A 22,405-nucleotide genomic window follows, 5' to 3' on the forward strand; every position below is an offset into this window, starting at 1 on the left:
CGTTTTCTTATCGGTCTCTGCGACCGTGAAGTCATCTGGACCTTCGGCGATGTTGTCCTCGTCATCGGTGGAGAGGCCCAGTTCATAAAGCGTCGGGGCCTGGCCCTTGCCCTGCATCATGTGGTGAGCTGTCCTCTGTCTCTCTCGAACTCGGAGTGTCTTCGGCTTGAAGACGGAGCAGGCGTTGCAGTCTCCGCTCTCGTGGTCGATTGGCAGGCAGAGGTTGCAGACCGGGTGCTGGTCCTTCTGCGCGAACTTGTGGTGGCAGTTTTTGCAGAATTTAAAGGGTGTCTTGTACATCTCTGCGCTCAGGGGGCCCCCTGTGTGCGCATTCCTCCAAGGACGTCGAAGATCTCGAAGTTCTTTCCTTTCTTCGTCGTCTCTTCTCTGATGGTCCTCTTCTCCCGATCTTCTCAGGTCTTTACCGTTGAAGAGTTGCTGTATTTCCTCCTTTTCTCCTCCAAAACTTCTGGAGCTTCACGCGACGATCCAGACCCAACGGCGGAAAAAAGAATCTGAAGATGGCGACCAAAGGGTGGTAGCTTCCGCCGGAAGCACGCCGATGTCACCGAAGGTACACCAAATGGTGGGACGTCGACGCCTACCTGGGCTACGACAAAAAAAAAAGAGAAAAAAAGACTACGATTCCGGACCCAACCACCAGATTGCGGAATATGCACAGCATAGTGAATCCAGAAAGATTCACGCTGCAAAACAGTGAGTTTGTTGGATAGAGGCCAAGAGTTTCACCTATCTGACCCACCCAACCTGTGGTCTTTTCATCATCTATGACCTGCACTTCCTACCATTCCTATGGAACCAGAAGTCTTGGTGGCCCCTAACAAAGACAAAGGGGCAGCAGTGAAAAGGAAACTGCTGGGAGCGGACGCGCTCGGGTGTAATCACGTGATGGGCCTTTGGATGTATGTGTGACTATAAAGGACATTGCTCTCCTCCCAGACCTGTTTGCTGGTACCCCCTAAAAGTCTAGGGTTAATATTCCTTCAGCAACCAGGTAGGACTCACCTGGTGTGTGTGTGTTAGTTTACATCTCACAGCAATTAGCCCTTCTGAGAAAGTTAGAGATCTACAGACCTGAAGAATGCCCCTGACCTGTTAAGGCTACACTTTAGGGCAGAAAAATGTTGGCTTAAAAGAGAATTTAAGCCCCTGTCCTCCTTTCGGTTTTTTGACATACCCAAGGTCCCCACCATTAAAGGTGATAGACAGGGGAACCTCCAGGTATTTTGAATTAATCTGGATCCCGTCTCAGTCCAGTAGTTTTAGTTCAAGAACTCCCTCCTGTCAGGGTCTGTTAGGAGGTCAAGTCCACACAGTGGTATTATCCTACCTGGGTGAGGAGAGGTTGCAGATGATGAAGCAAGACACAAATGTGTGTGAGCCTTCATCTTCCATAAGAATGGTCTTCCCTCATTTTCTGACAGGAATTCGGTGACATCCATACTCTGGGACTTGGACTTGTATCCCCAAAATTTGGGAAACAGTTGATCTTTTCTTTTTTGTGGAACTACCGTACACTTGTTGTGATTGAGTTAAAAGAAAGCGACAAGAGGCCAGTAGCAGATAGAAGCACCCCAGGGTTAGCACTATCCAGTCACCCAAGGTGAAAGATCTGCCTGCCAGGGGAAAGAATAAGACGGACATTTTATTGGATTCTTTTCATGACACCTTGATCACTACCCTGGACACTAGGTTGGAACCGATTCGTGAGCTGTTGGTTGAAATTGAGTTGGAACTTAACAGGCATAGTCAATTAGTACAATACGTGAGAGACCGCATTCCCTCCCTTGCCCAGACACACCTCCCTGTTGGTATCAACCAGGGTTCTATTCAAATGGCGGCGGGCGAAGGGCCAGTCGAGTCGTCGTGTGTACAGGGTAATACTTCATTTATTACACCCTGTCCACTCATCTGTTAACATGCATGTCTGCCCTGACAGAGGTGCCTCAGGGGGGCAAGACCGCTTCAATGGTTTCACAGAGGGTTATTGAGTCCGAGGCAGAGGGAGCTGCTCGTCCACATGGCACTTTTCAAGGCCCGAGGACAGCGGAATTATTAAACACCCCCTAGATGCGAGTTGATGCCCTCCCAAATCAATTACAGCTAACCCCAACTTACCCCCCACCAGCTACGCCTTGCGTTGTTGTCCTAGGCAATGTGCCTCTGCTTTAGCTAGGCGATGTGGAAAGATTTGTTCATATTTTTAAAAAGTCACATTCCTGGGGATCCAGTATGAAGGATTGATTAATATAGTACAAAGGTTAAGTGGATAGGTAAAGCTGGAAAAAAACCTTCAATGGTGATTGTGTGATCATAAAGCTCAACAAGCCAATTATTGCAAGAAGAATTCTTGCCTCTATTAGGCACCCTAATGCTAATATTTCCCCTACTGCTATCACAGCTCTCCCTTTGGGCTTTTCATATAGGCCTGTGCCAGTAGACCACGTCCCAGCATTAAACGAGAGGCAGATTTCATGTTGCCAAGCTTTAGCTCAGGATGGCCTGTATGCTGCTCCCGGAGAGCTGGATCTCACTTAAACTTATAAGCTGGAACATCACTGGGTTTGCGGGCAAGTTCAAGAATTCAAAGTGGCATGATTTTATTGGAGGACTTGGGGTGATTTACTTACAGGAGACCTGGACAATTTCTAACTGTTTCTTTTAGATGGGTATAAGACCTTCTTCATTCCGGCGATGGAATCTCGGATTTGAAGACCAAAGGGGGGGGTTTCATTATCTTCGTATCACAGGTGGTTAAGGGAAAGTTTAAAGTGCTATCCTCAGGATAATAATAATAATAATTTGTTTATTATATAGTTAATAAAAACCGTAACAATTTCCATAGAACGTTCTGCAAACATTAATTTAAAATTACTACAAATTTACATAACATTTCCCATCATTTCGTAAACTCAGCATAAAACGTTTAAAAGACAATTCATAAATCAGTATTTGCATATTTCACAATCTTTATAAAAGGTATCCAACTAGCTCCTAGCCGTGAATCTGAAGAATATGAATGGCAGTTCAATAGAGGATATATGTAACTCAAGTAGTTTGCGCTCACATCTGTTTCATCTCCTCCTCATTTTATCACTTTCGTCCCAAATTGAGATAATCTCATTAAGGTGCTGCTGCTTTCAATAATTTATCATGAGCTTGTAAAAACTTCATCATTCTACAATTCATTTGGGGGTCAGTTGGATCCAAAACCTCTAATGATGGCGGTTCTACACGAGCGTATTCCCCTATCCAGGAAGACTTTCTTTAGAAAATGGACATGCTCTGGTTGCAGCTTCTTGCAATGGCATATTAGATGAATTAAGTCTTCCTTTTTGTAGCCACAAAGACGGCATTCTTTTGACTCAATATGCTTCCAAAGTGGCTCGTCGGACAGAGTAGGAAATTTGCCAAAACGCAATGCCATTAGTTGTTTTTTAATATAGATGGAGAACATCGTGTCTAAGTAGGCCGCCAGCTTAAGAGATTTGTAGTTGTAAATCACTGTCCATGAATGAGAGCGATGGGAGGAGATGCCTTTTTCTGTTAACAAATGAAATTTTGCTGCTCTGTTTAGTGCCAGCTTAAATGATGAGAAAGGCATATTTTTAGTCCAAGATTAGTAGAGCATGTTGCCTCCAGTGCACTGGTCAAAAATTTGTTGGCCTGCGATTTTTTTTGCAATTCCAGTTCCAGCCATAAACATTTTTTGAGGCTGTTTTCCCCTGCGCCTTGCTTGATTCGATACCACACCTTTATATATGTATAAAGTCTGCCCAGTGATTCATTCATTAGTCCAAATTCTAATCTCATTTGCGCAGGTGAGGCAGTCATGGGAATTTGAAGAACCTTTTTATAGATTTTTGTTATTACTTTATTAAGAATTTCCGAGTCCTTTCCGTGCATGGCTGCGCTGGCATATGATAAGATTGGCAATGCTTTGCCAGAGATAATCGTCAGGAGTGGCTTTAGGGATGGCCCTACCAACTTCTTTGCCAATGACCTAAATGCAAATATTAAGGCCCTGTGTCATATAATTTTTCTGGTCACGTAGGGATAACTTATCATCTATGTAGTATCCCAAGTACTTATAGCTGGATACTTTTTCCAGTTGTTTGCCCTCTAGCCAGATGTTGTGTTGTGGGGCTAGTCGAGTGGTAAAAAGCATTGTTTTCGTTTTAGATGGAGTTCCTACCTTGCAAGATTTACTACTTACCTTCCAAGCAGACATTAGTGAACTTTTGTAATGCGAAGTTTCGCTTGCAAGATGTATGTAACATTCAGGCCTTGGGCTCTTTTTAACGAAAACTGCATGATATCCCCTCTTCCACGGATGACACCATGGTCACAGAAGATTTTAATGTCCATTTGTTTGGGGATCCCAGGGTGGGTGGGGAACAGGAGCCTGGATGCATGTTCTTGCCTGGCCTTCACATGAAACATTCGCACCAAGGTTCCATCTTAAATGCAATACTGGGCGAGTTTAATCTAGTTTTCTCTTTGGATAAGTCCTCACCATCGGGGAGTGCTTTAAACCCCACCCTTACTGGGAGAGCCTACAGACCCCAAACTTGGTGTTTTCCTTTGAGGAAGTTAAAAAGGGTATATCTGGTCTAACATATTGTCTTAGGTAAATATAAAATTTTGCTCCCAAGTTTAATTAATTTGGGGTTTATAGATCTTTCCTCAGCGTTTAACCGAGTAAAACGAGAGAACAACTATGGCAGATTATGATATTCATGGGGATGGATCGGAACATTGTCCTCTTTTCAAAAGATCTGCACATGAATACCTTGACCTCTGTATGTTATTCAAATGAACTTAAATTTCACAAGTTTTCACATTAAAAGAGGGGTACCACAGGGCTGTATCCTGGCCCCGTAGCTAGTTAACTTGCACATTAACAGATTGGAGCAGGCCTTGATTGACACCAATGTAGACTGCCCAAATCTGGGGACCTGGTGTCTACCGGAGCTCTTATATGTAGACGATGCTGTCTTTAAAGCCAAAACTGCCAGTGGATTACTGTCGTTACTGAATTCTTTTGTCAACTTCATGGAGGATCTGGATTTATTGGTTAATGTAAAAAAAATCCTTTGTGATGGTGGTTGGTCCTTGCACGACTAAGTCATGTAGGTTTATCCTGGGGTCTAGTGTTCGCTCAAAGACAAGCGTTTTTTCTCAAGTGGTTTGTTGCCTGACACGTCGCTGTGTTGGCGCCCTCTTGTGAGCAGGAAAGAGGAATTTACATGGGTAATGCTGCTATGTTTAGTTTAGCCTCAAGACTAGAAAGATGACCTCTCAAAGCCTTATTACAGATTTATTAAGCAGAATGCATTTCTAAGGCACTTTATGGGAGTGAGGTCTGGGGGTATGTTAATCAGGCTAACCTACAGACTGTAGAAAACTCCTTCCCGAGACGCTTCTTGTGTGTCTCGCGCTGCGCCCCCACATTGTCTATGCTTGAGGAACTGGGCATCTGCTACATAATAGATGTTACACAATTTAGACCACTTTCTCTATGGTTAGACATTTGGACAAAGCCGGAGGCCAGGATTTTGAAAGACTGTATGTCCCTTGAAAAGGTCACATCATATTCCCTGGCTCAAGTACATTAAGGATATTTCTCAGAGCCTAGGAAGGAGTGAGTGGTTTGGCTTTCCGGAGGGAATTGTTAGGACTGATCTAAATGGGCAAAAGAACATTTATTTCACCTTAGATCTCGCTTCCCCCGCCCCCGAACGGGTGGAGCGGGGGCGACAAGGGCCATTCACTAAAGTCCTGCAGCTGCGACAATTTGTCTCCACAGGACCCCATGCATTTCCTAATGTTTTGTAAATTTTATGCGGTTAAGGAAAAATACATTATTCCATTGTTAAAAAGAAGGAATTTCTCTCAATAACGACTGGCCCTTTTGTACCTACAAATGCTTTCGGAAGTAATTGTTTTTAATTTGGTTTGTTTCCTGAAAGCTGCTATGAGACTAAGAAAAACATGTGATTAATTATCCAATCTGTCTGGTAATGGCTGTCTTTTTTATAAGCTGGGAAGGATTTTATATATAATCTCTATATCCCCTTTTAAGATTTTTAATGTGATTTATGATTGATGTTTTTGATTATGTGTGTTTCTTCTCTTATTGCCTATGCTTTGCATATTTTAATATTCGCTTTTGCTGACTTTTTTTTTTTGTATCTTGCTTTTGCTTTTATGGTTTTTATTCAAATAACTGAATATAGCTTACATTGAATTGAATTGATAGACCGCCATGTTAGAATGGTAAATTGGTAAGTTTCAAAAGGAATCCTAATCCAAATAAAAGAAAGCAAGCAGCTTGATAGCATTTTGCAGCGGACGGGCAGTCTCAACATTAAAAAAACCCACAAAAAACCCCACTGAGACTGAAAGCAGACCATGTGGGGGAGAGAGCACATATACACTATATTACGAGTTTATAACATCTTTTAAAATGTTCGCTCAAGAATGTAGAGAAAGGATACAACTTATCGAAACAGAACACTGCAAGACCAAAATGCTCCTAGTTGGGACAAATACAAGAACAGGCAGAATAGTCATCAAATCGAGAGCAGACTACTGAGATTGCTAAACAAGCCATCCAATTATAAGCAAGGGATGGGCCAAAGCCCACTGATTAGGAACTCATTGTTTCCTTTGTGGTAGTCGGTTTATGCACTGCCCTAGCACAACTCTGCTATCCACAGACACTGTTCTGCACCCATAAGTCCTTATTGGGCAGATGTTGATTGCCTGCCAGTCTACATTGCAAATTGTAGGCTCCGGAACTGCCAAACAAAATATATACATATTCTATTTATTTGGGGTTTGTAAAGCTCTGCAAAACATAATGTATTAGCCACAGAGCACTTTGGAAAATGATACATAAAACAGCGAGGAGGAAAGTCTTTGGTGGCCTGACAATTTCCAACCTGATGGGAGTACTTACCCATGGATGATAACGGAATAGTGGTGAAACATTAGGTAGACTCCTCATAGTTAAGGAGACCCGTTAAAGGGTGACAGTATGTATTGGGAATGTAAGTGGCATGCCCAGAATAAACAGAGACAGAGAAAGCCAACACAAGGATTGGGTCTGGGAACAAGGCTTGCTTAATGGGGATTTTAAGTGACCTCTTACATTTGAAGAAATCAGTTTCTGGTCTGAGATTTGGTAATAGAGCTTCACAGAGATGCCCTTGTATATGGTGGATTCTTCCTCTGAATTTCTTGTAACAAATTGGAAAGTACATTAAGGTTAAGATACAAATACCTTGGCTGACTGTGTTATGCTCTGTGGGTGACAGAAATGGATTTGAAGATGAATCTTTCCTTTACCGGGTGCTAATGGAGGGAACTCAAAGCATGTCTGATGTGTTCATAGCTTTCTAAACAAACCAGAATCAAGCTACATGGTTTTCATCTCTTTGAAGATTATGGAAGTGTTTGTTACACTTGCCAGTGCAGAAGCTACTGCAATAGTCAATACAGAAGATAACCACTGCAAGCATTAGTGCAATTTTGAGAGTGGTGAAGGAAAGGTAAAACACCTTTCAACAGATGCAGGTGGAGGAAAACTGATTTGGAGAGTTTATTTCAGGACTAAAGGAGAGACTGTTGTCGATTAACATACCAAGGTTATGTGCTTCTTATACAGTTGTGGAGTAGGTCCCAGTAAGCGTGGTAAGAACAAATGAAGTATAAATGGCTAGAGAAGATCGAAAAGCAAGATTTCTTTTTCCCTGCAAGCATTGGAGCAAAGACAATTTTTGTGCTTCCATTGCTAAATCTTTAAAGTGTTTCCAAAGTCATCTAGTTCAATAAGATGGAGCTGTGTATCATCCATTTACATGTGGTAGGAAATTGCGTAGGTAAGCGGAGTCATGTACATATTGCAGGAAGGAGGTAATCCATGAGAGCACGGTGAAACTGAATTTTGTTGCCTACGTCTGTTGAAGATCACCCCTTGGTCAATTAGGCTGAGATGTGTAATAAAATCAAGGCTCATGGAATGTCCTCTTTCGGAAGCTGAATATTTACTCTAATATATTTAGTAGAGTTATATCAGTTCCCTGACTGTCTGCAATCAGACTTAAGTTAACTTAGAAATCCATTTGATTCTAGATGTGGAGACAGTTGACAGAGGAAAGATGCTGATTTACGTCCTGTAATAGAGGTGGAATCGGACAGGATGTTGGATTTTTCCATCTTTTTACCAATGTTGTAAATTACTACTTTAATTTACAGAGGTTTTCCATAAAGCAATTGCTCATCTTTAAGGGGCTTGGCTTAAGAGTTGAAATGGGGGCGAATGTATCAAGTTCAGTTTTAACTATTGTTCTTAGGTGTGGTGGGATTTCCTTGAGGTTTCTAGTGTAGGTCACATGAATCCAGGAGGAATTAAGTGACGTTTTCTGATTACAGTTTACTCAAATTTCTCCATTTAGTTGGGTGCCCTGGATCTACTAAGAGTTGACATTTATGACAGAGTTCACCTACAAAGAAGAATTTGATTAGATTAGAAAGTGCTCTGACCAGGATAACTTCTGGATTCCTTTAAGGTGGAGAAGATTAATTGTGGAGAACAACATATTAAGGCAGCAGTCCTCTGGAGTCAGTAGGGAATTCAATCAATTGTGCAAAGCATCGAGTATTCATTTCTCCAAAGATGTTCTGGCTGTATGAATTTGTAGGGGCATCAACGCAGATTTTCAGATTGCCTAGTATGAAGGCCCAGAGCTAGGAGGTAGAAAATAAGTGCTAGGCAAAGTCAGAGAAGTCAGATGAGACCATGGGGTGTTTTTTGGGAGGAAGACAAATCACTATAAATGGGGTCTGGCTGGAAATTACCTTGGATGGCAGAAGCATGGCAATGACTGGCCGAACATTCCATTACTGCAGTCAGGCTCTACTTTTCCCATCTTGAATACATAGGCACTGTGACATATGATGATGCCAAGGCTGCAATATCTAGGCATAACAGCTCCAAATCTTTAACTCATGCCCACCCATTTAAACATTTTGGGACGATATACCTAATCAAATATTAAAATCTGTTAAGAGAAGGTTGCCACTTAACCACATGAACATTATGGTTAAAAATAAGTGAGAATGATTAATTTAATTCCCTACTGCAAAAAACTGCTACTGCTAACGAATGCTTCCCTTCCTGAATTTCTGCTAAGGTAGGCTTGCATCTGTGTAGTGATTATACAGGGAAAAAGAAATTGCCAATGTAAATACTACTATGCAAAGGTTAAAGACTTTCCAGATTCCAGAGGTTTTTTTTGAAAACTAGGTTTTTATTTCCGCTTTTTTGTACTTTTCTCTTTTTCTCTCTCCTTCAGGTTTCGCCAGCGTGAACTCTTGCATTTAATGCATCTTAAAATCAGTTCCCCTTGCCAAATTATTGTGACCATTCGCTTTTGTGTGGAATTCTTTTTTTGTTACCTTCCCCTGGCTGCACGCATTCACAATACTTCTACTAAAGCTGTTCACACTGTTTAAGCCCTATTCATTGTCAAGCTAAGATCTCTTCCCATGAAAAAGGCAGACCGCTTCTAACCGTATGCTAGAATGCTTGCTTTTTATTACTTAGCTGTGTAAAGCAGATGCTTTAGCCTTAGAATATTTGTGGCATTTCCTATTCATGGCTTAGTACCTATTTTGCACTTTGTAGACATTATCGGATCGATTTTTTTTAACTTAATCTTTTTGGTCATTATGATCAAATTCTTAATGTTGTAACAAACATTACATGTTAATATACAAGAGCTATGCTATATTTTACTACTAAACAGGCAGCCACAAGTGCAGTTACCTTGCAGTCAACAGGGTCATGATTTGAATGGTGCAGCAGGTGCAGTAGCACCGGGCCCAAAAGTTGTCAGAACTCCTCTTAAAACACATATTGCTATAGTTTACTACTTAATAGGCAGTCACAATTGCAGTTATGTTGCAGTTAAAAGACTCGATTTGAACGGTGCAGCAGGTGCAGTGGCACCAGAGCCAAAAGATCTAGGAACCCACTAAACCCTGATTATTGCTAAAATTTTAAACTAAACAGGCAGTCACAAGGGCAGTTATCTTGAAGGCAACAGGGTCATGATTTGAATGGTGCAGCAGGTGCAGTAGCATCTGTCCCAAAAGCTCCAGGCACCCCCACTAAACATGCATTATTGCTATATTTTACAGCTAAACAGGCAGTCTCAAGTGCAGTTATCGCTCAGGCACTAGGGTCATGATGTGAATGGTGGTGCAGGTGCAGTGACACAGGGACAAAAGTTGTCATAACTCCACTAAACACCAAATATTGCTATATTCAACAACTAAATAAGCAGTCACAAGTGCAGGTACCTTGCAGGCATAGGGTTATGATTTCAGTGGTGCACAAGGTGAAGTGCCACCAGGGCCCAAAGCTCTAGGAACCCCTCTAAACACCAAATATTACTATATTTGACTACTAAACAGGCAGTTACAAATCCAGTTATCTTGCAGGCACTAGGGGTATGATTTTAATGGTACAGCAGGTGCAGTGGCACCGGGCCAAAAAGTAGTCAGAACTCCTCTAAATACAGAATATTGGTATCACATCAATTAATTCTATTATTTCCCTCTCATTTTTCTAATATTTACCAGCACTATACCACTAGTAACAGCACAATATATTGTTTTTTATACATAAACAAGTCAAAACATATTAACAGATTTTAACTTCTATCGAACACCTACTCAGCAAGCTACAACCTAGACAACAACTGATTATTAATCACATAGGTGAAACCTTATGCATTTACCAATGCTTGTTCCCTTTTCTTTCTGTTGCATCCCACTGATAAACTACAACTGTTTTTGTAGACGCAGATCAATGCGTTTATTGTCCATTGTGTCAATAGATATTCTTAGTCACTATTACAAATGAATGTCAATGTAAACAAAAACAAAAAAAATTACGTGAAACAGTCTCAAATGCAATCACCTCGTAAGTTTCAATACGTCTCAGTATGTTAATGTGTTGTATGTACACTGGCAAAACGAACATATTTGAAGTGACAGCAAATAAATGCATCAGGTATGGGAGCAGAAAGTAGACTTAAAACGCTTGCAATCTGAAATACTTTGCAAGAATTTAGGAATTAAATGAGGATAAACCACTATTCATTAAGAATGTAGTACAAGACTAACGAGGCCTACATTTCAGATAATTGCAATAGTGTTGCCAGATTGTGTACTGTCGCAGAATGTATTTCTCATGCAGTCTCAAATTATAATATCTAGTCTAATGAACCCTTCAACTGCAGTTTCTTGTCAAAACTATAGCTCGTTCAATGGGGAGAGGATAAAGATCTGCTGACATTGGAGAAATTATGATAAAATACCTGGATGTGCAGCGTTAAAGAGTAATGTAAAAATCCTATTTAACCCGCTAACTGCTCGGATTTAACTACCTACAAAATTACTAACAATTTGCACCACTGAGGTTTTTTGTAAATATAAGCACTTTGACTTTTAATTTAGATATGAAGAAAAACATATATATTAGTATAACCTTGAACTACTGAACTCACCAGTGAGATGATGCTTTCATTAGAAAGTAGGTAGCATAGGCTAGCCGCAGTGCGTATGAGTCCTTCCTGGCTGATGCCTTGGGAGGCGTTACGGGACCCATCACTGTAGCTTTTACTCTCTTCGGCATGAAGACTGCAGGCTGCAGCAGGGCATGGAACACAATAAAGTAAATTATTCCCTTAAGCAGACCCTCCTGAATGGAACAACAGACATCCTGTGTACAACAATGGGTTGAAAGGCTTTGGTGTAAATTCCAAGTGACCACCAGCACCACATTTTAAGGACCCTGCTGAGCCAGACCACTTTTGGGTGCAATACAACACCACTGCACATAATAGGACGTGTTACTTGTTAAGAGAGTGCCCAGCCTAAACTTCACATACTAGTTCTTCTGTCAAACTCATGCAGTAGTTCATAAATGGACACCAGACTATATGTTATCCCTAAGGTTGCAGTGTTAGCATCAGAGTTTGCTGCTTCTGTTGAGGCCACCAATGGCTCATACTAGTACCTGTTTGCTGTAACATTGCTGCTCTATTCATATTATTTAATTTTCTAAACAGCTGCAAACTCCAGGAGTTCATGGACCGCAGGTTTAGAACTGCTGGCTTACATCTTACAGAAAAGATGGGCTATTAACCAACAACCTCATCCGAAGTTCTCTGCTCGAGTCCAGAACCATCTACTTGCAATATATTAGGGAAGGTGCCAGTTTCATCTACAAATGTTGCCTTTTTGGGTTGGCTACCCGAATGAAGAAATGCACTCTGAAAGGATTGGATTTCTCAAAATGGTTGGGACAAACCGAAATCCACTGGACATCTTGAAATGCCAACCATCCCAAGAACCGGATAATACTGCACGCCCTTGCATAGCACGTTGTCACCTTTTAAACTTGAAGACAGTCCTCACACCTGTGTGAAGAAAAACTGTACGAGGTACAGATTGTACGCTCCACGAAATACCACGTGTGCAAGGTTTACGTTTGGCCCTGGAAAGGCAACCCATGAACCTGCTCATCATCAATGTGTTGTAAATTGGCAGCAATGGGTTAGCATTAGCAGAAGCCATCCCGTATTTAGAAGTTATCTTATCCGCTTTGTGAAAGCCATTTTATATTTTTTGCAGCTATTTTGTTTGCCATGTGCTCGCCATGTGCTCTGTCCTCCCTCAGGGTTAACTGCTCTTGTAATCTGCCTAGAAACAAACTATATTTAGCACCTTCCACCTTCGCACATGCCCAGAAGGCCTAGCTAGTAGAATGCACCTGCTTCTCTAGTATAAAACTGTCAGGCTATTTTTGCTGCTGTATGGAGAAGTATCTCTCCTCCCACTTTGTTGAGCAAGCAGATCTTGTATGCCCATCTTAGCCATTTTGCATGCTTACATGAGCCAGGACTGCCCCTTGGTCTTATGCGGACTATGTAACCCTAAGCATATATAAGGCCTCTGTTTTCTGCACTCCTCAGACTGCCTCATTCAGTTGCTAAGGCTTCTGTGTGACGTAGTCTCACTCATTTGAGGATAATAAAGGGTCTCTTTTATATTTCAGCTTCTGTGCCAATATCTTCTTTGTTGGTTTAAAAGGACCAAGTATCAGTGGGACCCCTAGGAAGGTTTCTGGATTTCTACAACTGTGAGCCCTTGCACCTAGAAGACATGAGACCCGTGTGTTACATGTGGTGGCCTATCACTCCTGGTAGCCTCCTGCAACTGTAACCGAGGTGTACCTGTGGAAGAGACTACATAAAGAGTAAAAGATGAGGCTGTCACCCACTGCGCACCTATGACAGTCATTTAGGTCATTGTGAATTTCCATCAGCTGCACTCTGCTGACGCGATCTGCTGGTGCTGTGTGCCATACATAGGGCAAGCCGGATTGCCTGAACGGCTGAATGCCGACTCAATATCAACCAACCAGAGCACTACGTTGTGGAATATAAACTGCATCTTCACACACTTATACAAAGAACGGCTGGCAGGCCTGATTTTGTAGAGACCCTAAACTCCCCTGTGAGATCCCAAGCATGCAAGAGACCTCATTTATGATGAAATCAGACTAGGTTAAATTCTTGAGTAATTGCAAGCCTGATGTTTCTGCATGCACTCCCCTCCTGCTGAGCAAGAATGTGTTTGAAACATTTACTTGATGATGTTAAGTAAGCTAAGTGCCAAAGTACATATTAAAATTATGTCATGGGTTTGCTTAGTAGTTACCTCATTCTTTTTCATAAAAAGAATACCCGTACTTGGACAATCTATTGATTGTGATATCAGTGCGGCCTAAACTGGACCTATTTAGCACTAATCTAAAGAGTGAGCCCTCAACATTTGACATCACCAGCCATTCAAAGTCAAATCCTAAAAAGAAGACCCGTAGCATTTCAGTGAGCTCGCAGCCTTAACTGAATTATGCATTGCCACTTACCGATTCAATGCTTGCTGTGAGGATTATGTACCTGCCTATGAGTTGTGTAAGGCAAAACAAATCTGACTGGCCGAATGAATGAAAGCAAGCAAAACTAAAAGTAACTATCTTATATAATGAGGAAAAACATGAAAAGGGGGATTCTTCACATACAGGAATGGTGCAAAAAATTGAGCTGATATGATAATGTGGAAAACAAATTACTTTGAAGGAACTAAAGGGTGAGTGTTCCTTGTGGGGAAGGCGTGCTTAAGCTTTCTTTCTAAACTGTGAGTCAATAAGGTATGTATCAATGGTTTGTGGCTACAAAACCAGTTGCAAACCATTAAAAAGTTACTGACTTCCAAGTTATGGTGATAACTGATTTGCAAGGGGGGGGGGGTGGGGGGGGGCGGAGTGCCCTCCTTAAACACCTTCCCCGTTGGAAAATCAGAGAGGCAACTTCACAAGACCACTACCAACTCTCGCTGAAGTTTATCAAAACTGATATTTTTTATTTAAACAGCCAGCTTCTTTTAAGGAAATCAAACTGCTTAAAAAAAAAAATTAAATTAATTCCATTTTGAAATCCAAACACAGGGATGATGGTCTGCTGTCCCTTGTAGGCTACCATTCCCGTCACTGTATCCGATTGGAGATCCCTAAATGAGACTTGAGTAATGAATATTAATTAGGCACATCGTTCGGCAACCCTGTGATCCCTTATTTTGCAAACTGACCTATTAGTATATAGGTTGGTTAATAAAATCAGAAGTGATTTGCAGCACAAATTGCAAATGCTTCTTTCAAATACAATGTCAGGACATTAGGCCATTTCTTTGTGTGTGACTATAGACATCAAGACGCTGTTTCTTCTGAGACCTATTTCCCTTAGTTGATCATTTCAGAATGTTCCCACTGCTACTTCTAAATCAAATGACACAACCGGGTTTATCTCATGTAATTTGCAGTCATTAGGTTAAAATACTGCTAAACCCATTCCAGGTTTTACTGTAAAGCCCATTCCAGGTTTAACTGTAACACTAAAGGCTATGGAACAGAAGAGATTTCAATCCAGTGCAGTGGTGCTGTCACTTGCAAAGTGGCATGGTTTCGAGGCATGCTAAACCAAGTTAAAAGTAAAGGAACCTCAAAACTGTAAATGAAGCTTTAATCTCAAACATTAACACTGCATTACTTGAAATACATCACTAATGGCCTGCACTGTTGGAAAGGCTCACTTTGCCAAGAGGTTCTAGCTTGTTCCAAGTTAAAGAACACATATTTCAATTTCACAGCACAGAGGCTTTGCTTTCCTTGTTGGTGCTCAACTTTCTTTGGTACTTATATTTTCAAATATGTAATTGGTTGCAAAGTCTAGTTGCAGCAATTCGAGATTGCAGAGCAATTTAAAGGATGAGAGAACATTTTCATGGTATGTAAAATAAAAGACTGAGATTGTCGAGTAGATGGTTCTCCTCAGATAAGAAGTTGTCAAACACTTGTGTTTCTAAGCCTTTTCAGCTTCCTTGAGTAGCTTTCATTTTATTGTGGTTGAGCACTTTTACATGAGAGGACTGTGATGGGCTTAGTATGGGTCATGATGTATAAAAAGGCTTTTATGAAATTAATACTTTGATGCATGCCCAGTATGCTATAGTCTGACTGAAAGTTGGACTTATGCATAGAGAGGTTACGGATACTGCGAAGACCACATGGAGCTTGCATGTGCATTCACTCCGGTACAAGTGTTCCGACTGGTTGTTGAGTGTGAAATGCTTAGTAGAATGCTGGAGAGGTGTGCCTATGACGAATTGCATATGGGGAGAAAGCTAGTCAGACAAAATGCCATCCAGCTCACATGGAGAAAAAGTGAAAAAAATCTAGGCTCCCCGAAAGCTGTTAAAGATTGGTTTGAATTTGTCCAATTTCAAAATACCTTGGGATCTACTCCCTGCTTCTCATAAAGAGACACCCCGAAACCGTTCCTTATGACAGACATTTTCTTACCACTAGCTAAATGGATGTGAATTTACGGATGGCAGGAGGACCTTGAGAAGGCGCTTCCTGGGTAGACCCTGAACTTCCATGAAGAAGCGGAAGACATAATTTGACTTCAATGATAATGAGTAGGTAGGAGCGTTAGAAGTGTGAGAAGTGAGAACGTGTGAAGACAATCCATATTTGTCTGAGAGGGAATCACCCTGGCAGGTGAAGTAAGCAAAATCTTTACTTTGAAAAGCTTTGCAAAGGCGAAGAAAGTTTCTTGACTTCACCAGAGGTGCAGTTTAGCTGCATACAGTATTGATGCACCAACCCAGAAGGACAGGACATTCAACTTCAGGGATTGTCTGCCCAGCAAGAAGTGTTATCCCACTACCAATTATGGCTGCTCTTAGCATGAGTGGCAGACGGAAAACATTGGAAAGCCACCGCACTGCCCACTCCGTGTAAGCCAGAAGTTCAGCACTTGTCCGGCTGTAAGGGGCTGGGCAGCCAGTGAATAAGAAACATTTCCGAGAATAGGACGGTATAAGGAAGAAAACATGTGCAGATTAACAGTGACAATTTTACCCAGAGCATAGACTCAGGCGCTTACTCTGCTTGAGAAGAGCTCAATTTTCACTCCAGTATCACATTAAAGCAATTTTCAAGTTCTCCACAAGAAGGAAAGGACTGCAGGACCATCAGGAATTGTCATCTTTGTACACTTTATGCCAACAATCTGTATTAATAATATGATATAATCTATAAATTGCTACCAAGGGGTATTTGTATTTGCAGTTGAATTTATAGGGCGCGCAGCTACCCACAGGGGGTCTCCCGGCGCCAGTTGAAATAGTGCTTACAAATCGCAGTTATTATTGAGGAAAGAGCCAGGTTTTAAGGTCTCAGCGGAATTTCATCAAAGATGGTTCAAGTTTCAATGTAACCGGAAGAGAATTCCACAGCCTAGGGGCAACGCAAGAGAAAGAACGTCCACCCATTCTCATCAGTTTGAAACACGGAATCAGGAAGTTTCCTTGGGATGAGGATCTAAGAAGGCGAGATGGAGAGTATTGCTGAACAAGAGACTGTAGGTAAGCTGGACCCAACCCTTGTTTGATCTTATGCATAAAGCAAAGAGCTTTAAATTTGACTCGGTTTTCAATACGGAGCCAGTGAAGGTCCTTGAGAAAGGGAGAGATAGCAGATCTCCACGGGACCTTACAAAGGATGTGGGCAGCCGAGTTCTGGACAAGCTGAAGTCTCCTCTGAATCTCCAAGGTAACTCCAAGATAAAGCACATTACCGTAGTCCAGGCGAGAAGTAATCAAAGCCTGAACCACCGAGCGCCTCGTCGAGACTGGGAGCATCCATAGGATTTTCCGGAGCCACCCCAGGTGGCTGCCACATTGACCACTTGGTGCCGCATGGAGAGCGAATCATCCAGAACAAAGCCAAGGTTTGCAACCTGCGTCACTGGAAGGGGTGGAGGACCCATTTCTGACAGCCAATGTGCGGGGCTCCAGAGGTGCTTATGCTTGCCCAGAATGACCACCTCAGTCTGGTCTCCGTTCAATTTCAGGAGGTTCGCCTGCATCCACTCTGCCACTCGGCTGAGTCCTAGTTTAAGAACAGATGGAGTATTTGCTTCGGCCGAGGCCATACATTCATCAATCCTCCACTGATGTAAAATACCAGTTAATCATGTGTATCACTAACAGACAGCATGTTGTTTGTTACATAATAACATTGAATAAATATGAAGAATTGGTCATCAGCAAAGGTTTGTGTGTGTTTTTTTTTTTAAGTGGAGTATATGAACTGCTAAGTAGATTGAGCACCAGGACGCTGGTGAAGAAAGCATTTATAGTGTACAACTTACACTTTGTCGAAATGTTAACTGCTATGATTAGAAGCTCCAATAGGCTACAGTGAGAAGGCCAGTCTATTAAGTCCTCTTCACCGACGCCACACATGCACATTTCTGTATACTATTTGGCCCCAAATAATGAATGTTTAAACTAAAAAGGGGGTTTGGGGGGTCAATATATGGAACTGGTCTTTAGCCAGTAACTGGCACTTCACATTATAAATTGTGGAGATGACCCAGCTTCTACGCATAACGAGAGTGGAGCTATGATGTCAAAAGCAGGGATTACAGGAAGCTAGATAGCATTCTATAAATTACTGAGAATGTTGTTAATGTTTTTGTGAATGTGGTTAATGTGTACAATTTGGCAGACGTACCATTCCGTAAGGAAAATAAATATCACGGAATATCAGTGCATTGCTTGTCTGTCTTTTCTAATCTGATAAACAGGTAAAATCTAAGTTAACAGTGGAGGTGTTGCAAGCTCCGTAAACAAAATCTTCCACTTAACCTCTGCTGACTATTGGGGCTGTGGCACCAATGCAAGTCAGTGGCACTGGAAAGAACTGTGGATTCAGCATTTGCAACACAAAGGCAATGGAATATGTTAGTCTCTCACACAGTGCACAGTTAAAGGCAGGGTTCTAAAATCTACCTACAGTGCAAGTACATGGGTACAAACACAAATTGACCCTTCAAAACTAACAGCATTAGTATGCATTGCGTAAAAAATAGCTTTCTCTGTTCAATTCTCGAACATACCAATAATGGCTTCCAGGAGGAACACGTGCAGGACCCCGTTGCTGTAGAAATTGAGTTCGAAGACAGCTGGAATAGTAAGGCTTGGGGAGATGAAGAACTCGTTGTTCTGGCTGGTGTTGGTAATATTCACGGAGTTCCCCAACAAGTGAATAGCATGCATGACCACATCTTCCGAATTTCCTGAGAATCCCAGATCAAAGTCACGGGCCAAAACTTCCTCCTTCATGGAAAAGAAGTCCTCCACCAATGTGGACAAATCTATTCCCTGCGCAAAGAAAGCCAAAGGCGAATGAAGCAAAAATGTCTGCTTCCAATCAATCATCAACATTGATGTACATGTTTCATATGACAAAATGAATTGCCATCTGGCATATGAATAATCAGTGTTATTTATAGTTAATGTTTTTAAATCAAGCTACATCTTTAAAGCATTCGGTCTATACTTCACTATGTAACCCGAAAAATACCCACTAAAGAAAACTCTTCTACGCATGCATCGTGATTGCACTTTAAACACCTTACGTCATCATAAAAATTTAAATCAATTCAAAATATCAATCATCTAACTTACAAATACATGTGCAGCAACCCCCAAATTAAGCTGTCACCTCACAACATGTACAAAAACAATGTCAGGATCAAAAATATTTTAGATCTATCCAAAATGACAATGACATGCAAGACAGTCTGCATCGATTCCATTCACCCATTTAATGTCACCGTCAAACCATTTTGCATTCTTTCACAACACTATTACAATGTATTTTTTTATCATCGAAAAGGAAAATAACATTAATAGGAGTTGTGGAACTGAACCCACAAAGTAAGGATAGGGGAGAATGCTGTTGTTGGAAGAAACAGTTTTGCATTAACCACATGCCTTAAAAGGGCTGTGAATTTTAATACTAACAATACTATGTAACTATGTCTTCATTTTATGATACATCATGCAATTTTACGATAACAAGCTACTTGATTTTCCTTGGAAGGATGTAAGGTTTAGTTATTATTGTGCTTTTCTACCAGGTCCCTGAGGGAAACAGAGTCCTGTACGAAAAGCAACCCTGTGTCCTTTGGTTAAAAAGGGAGTAGTACGGATGACAGCATGGTCATCATACATGCCATACAACATACATCTTTACATGTAATTGTCTGACAACAAGAATGAAGAAGGATCAAAGATTCTGGAGATACACCACATGAGATCAAGTAGGATGAAGCGCGTCGCATGCATAGCCGCTTATTGTGGGTCAAGAAGCTCAATTATTTTCTAAGAATGTTCACAAAAAGTAAAGGTGGAGGGTTAAGAAGGCTGTCAATTGGTGGCTTTATTGACAAAGGGAGATAGAAGAAAAGAAGGGGAAATGAGAAATGCAGGCATAAAACTCAGGGGTGAGACACATGCCTATTGTGAAGAGAATCAAACTTGTTACAACAGAAATATTGGTACGGAATCTCTGTGTGCTGGGATGAGGCTGGGAGGAGAAGGGATGAGGCTGGGAGGGCAATACATGAGACGGGGAGGTGAAGATATGAGGCTGGGAGGGGAAGATGTGAGGCTGGGAGGGGAAGAGATGGGGAAGATTGGCAGAGTTCATTTTGTGAATCAAAAACAGTTGTTCAACAGTGAGATGAGAGGATGTTAAGGAGTTGAGATTTAGGAGGGTAGGGTATAGATGTTACTAGCTGAATTGTATGAATCAGATTATATAGAATAGGAAGGGGTAATACATAATTGAGATGATGTGAGAAATGGGTGCTTTTTGCAAAAGATAAGACAAATCTGTATTAGAAAGAGGGCTGGTTCAGATGAGCATACTACGGAATTCAGAGGAAAGGAATGTACGAGTTCAAGCATTAGAAGATCACAGAGGGAGGAGAGGCTATGTCAAGGATTAGTCCTAACAGCATATTTGGGCCTAACTAGTGGTGAAGGATTACGCTTCTATAAAGAAATGTTGTTTCAAGAGTACATGCTTCAGCTTTCATACATTATTTAAAATTAGGAAAGGCACACATCAAAGAGCTGAGCGAAGACTGCTGCAGATTCTCTGGGAGCATTCAAAGAGGGATTTTCTGAGGGTCATGTCGTTTTTGGAAGGTGGGGATGTCTAGGAGTAGTTATTTGCTGTGTAGTTCACCAAGGATTTTAAGATTACCTACCACTACTTAGTGGGCCTTGCATGCGGGGCAGGTTATTTGGAAGATGGAACAAGTATCAATTGGGAGCAAACTTGAGATTAATTCTGGAGTAATGGACAAGCTACTTACCTTACGCCTTATCTGTTACAGACATGATCTAGCCGCAGATTCCTTAACTTTGAATTTCCCAGGCATTAGACTGGATCCAGAAGATTTTTCATCAAGCAATACACTTGCGTGTCGGTATCTGGCATCAGTTGCTTCCGTGTGACTGTCTCTGCCAAAGTTGATGTCCGTGTCACCTATAAAGGCGACACCACTTTTCACGACTTTCCACGCCAGAAACGCAGAGCCACGTAGAGTACGGACATTGGTGTGTTTGAAAAAACTAGGGCCCTAAAAGGAGACAACCTTTACCCTGGACTCCTGTCCGCAATGGGGGGAGGATGGGTGGGTCAGTCAGGAATCTGTAGCTAGATCATGTCTCTACTATATAAGGCGTTACCAAAGGTAAGTAACGTATTTATCTAAAAGAGACATCTAGCCACAGATTCCTTAACTTTGAATAGATATCAAAGCAATACCATCCCTGGTAGAGGGCTGCTGACAAATTCTAAACTAAGAAATTCTGCAGGACCAAATGGGCAAAGTGCCCATCCCTGTGGACATGACTGTCCAGGCAATAATGTTTGGTGAACGTCTGCAGAGACGTCCACATCGCTGCCTGGCAGATGTCCAAGACTGGAACTCCACGTGCTACAGCAATGGTTGCAGCTTGAGCTATGGTGGAAAGAGGTCTTAGGCCTTCAGGAGGCTGCTTTTTCACTAAAGCATAGTACATCTTGATGCAGAGAACGACCTATCGAGAGATGGTCCATTCTTGCACCGCCCGACCTTTCTTCACACCAACATACCCCACAAAGAGTTGGTTGTCCACCTGGAAATCTTTAGTGCAGTCAAGGTAGAACGACAATGCTCTTTTTGGATCCAGATGATGGAGTCGCTCCTCTTCCTTAGAGGGATGCGATGGAGTGGAGAAAGTGGGCAAGGTAACTGCGAAAAAGTGTCACCACTTTCGGAACGGTGACACCTCCGAAAGGGTCACCCTTGTCTGAAGGTACACCAATTGGTCAGTGAATATTGTCAAGAAGGGGGCTTTGACGACAGAGCCGACAGTTCACTCACCCTCCTGGCAGATGTGATGGCTACTAAAAAAGCTGTTTAATGGTGAGCAGCCAGAGGGGACAATTGCTCAGGGGCACGGAAGGAGCACAGATGAGGAAGGCGAGAACCAAATGAAGGTCCCACTGAGGTATAATGAAGGGGCAAGATGTACAAGATCTTTTAAGAATCTATTCACAATAGGGGACTTAAATTAGGAAGGTTGGTCTGGCAGCTTAACGAATGCAGACAAACTCCCTTTCAGGGTGCCCGTAGCAGAGCCTTGCTGGCTAGGGTCAAAAGTAAAACATCAGAAAGGGAAGCTGAAAGAGGGTCAATAGTCTACTCTGTACAATAGAAAACACATTTCTTCCACCGGCAGGCGTATACAGGCCTCCGTGGAGGGACACCTGGCTGCCAGAATAACATTGCACACTTTGGGAGGAAGGTAAAAAGCTGTCAATTGCTGCCAC

General features: G+C 41.9%; 1 protein-coding gene across 4 annotated transcripts in view; it reads right to left on the reverse strand.

Annotated features, from left to right (window-relative positions):
• The window catches only part of GPAM (glycerol-3-phosphate acyltransferase, mitochondrial), a 244,005-nt gene that overhangs the window by 23,721 nt on the left and 197,879 nt on the right, over positions 1-22,405 (reverse strand). For all 4 annotated transcript variants that reach the window (XM_078643773.1, XM_078643774.1, XM_078643772.1 and 1 more), the window contains exons 15-16: positions 18,630-18,894; positions 11,604-11,743 (exon numbers count right to left, since the gene is read on the reverse strand). In XM_078643773.1, coding sequence (XP_078499899.1) covers positions 11,604-11,743; positions 18,630-18,894 — 405 coding nt within the window. The remainder of the gene's footprint in view (positions 1-11,603; positions 11,744-18,629; positions 18,895-22,405) is intronic.

Source organism: Lissotriton helveticus, chromosome 5_1, assembly GCF_964261635.1.
Source record: "Lissotriton helveticus chromosome 5_1, aLisHel1.1, whole genome shotgun sequence".
Taxonomy (NCBI): domain Eukaryota; kingdom Metazoa; phylum Chordata; class Amphibia; order Caudata; family Salamandridae; genus Lissotriton; species Lissotriton helveticus.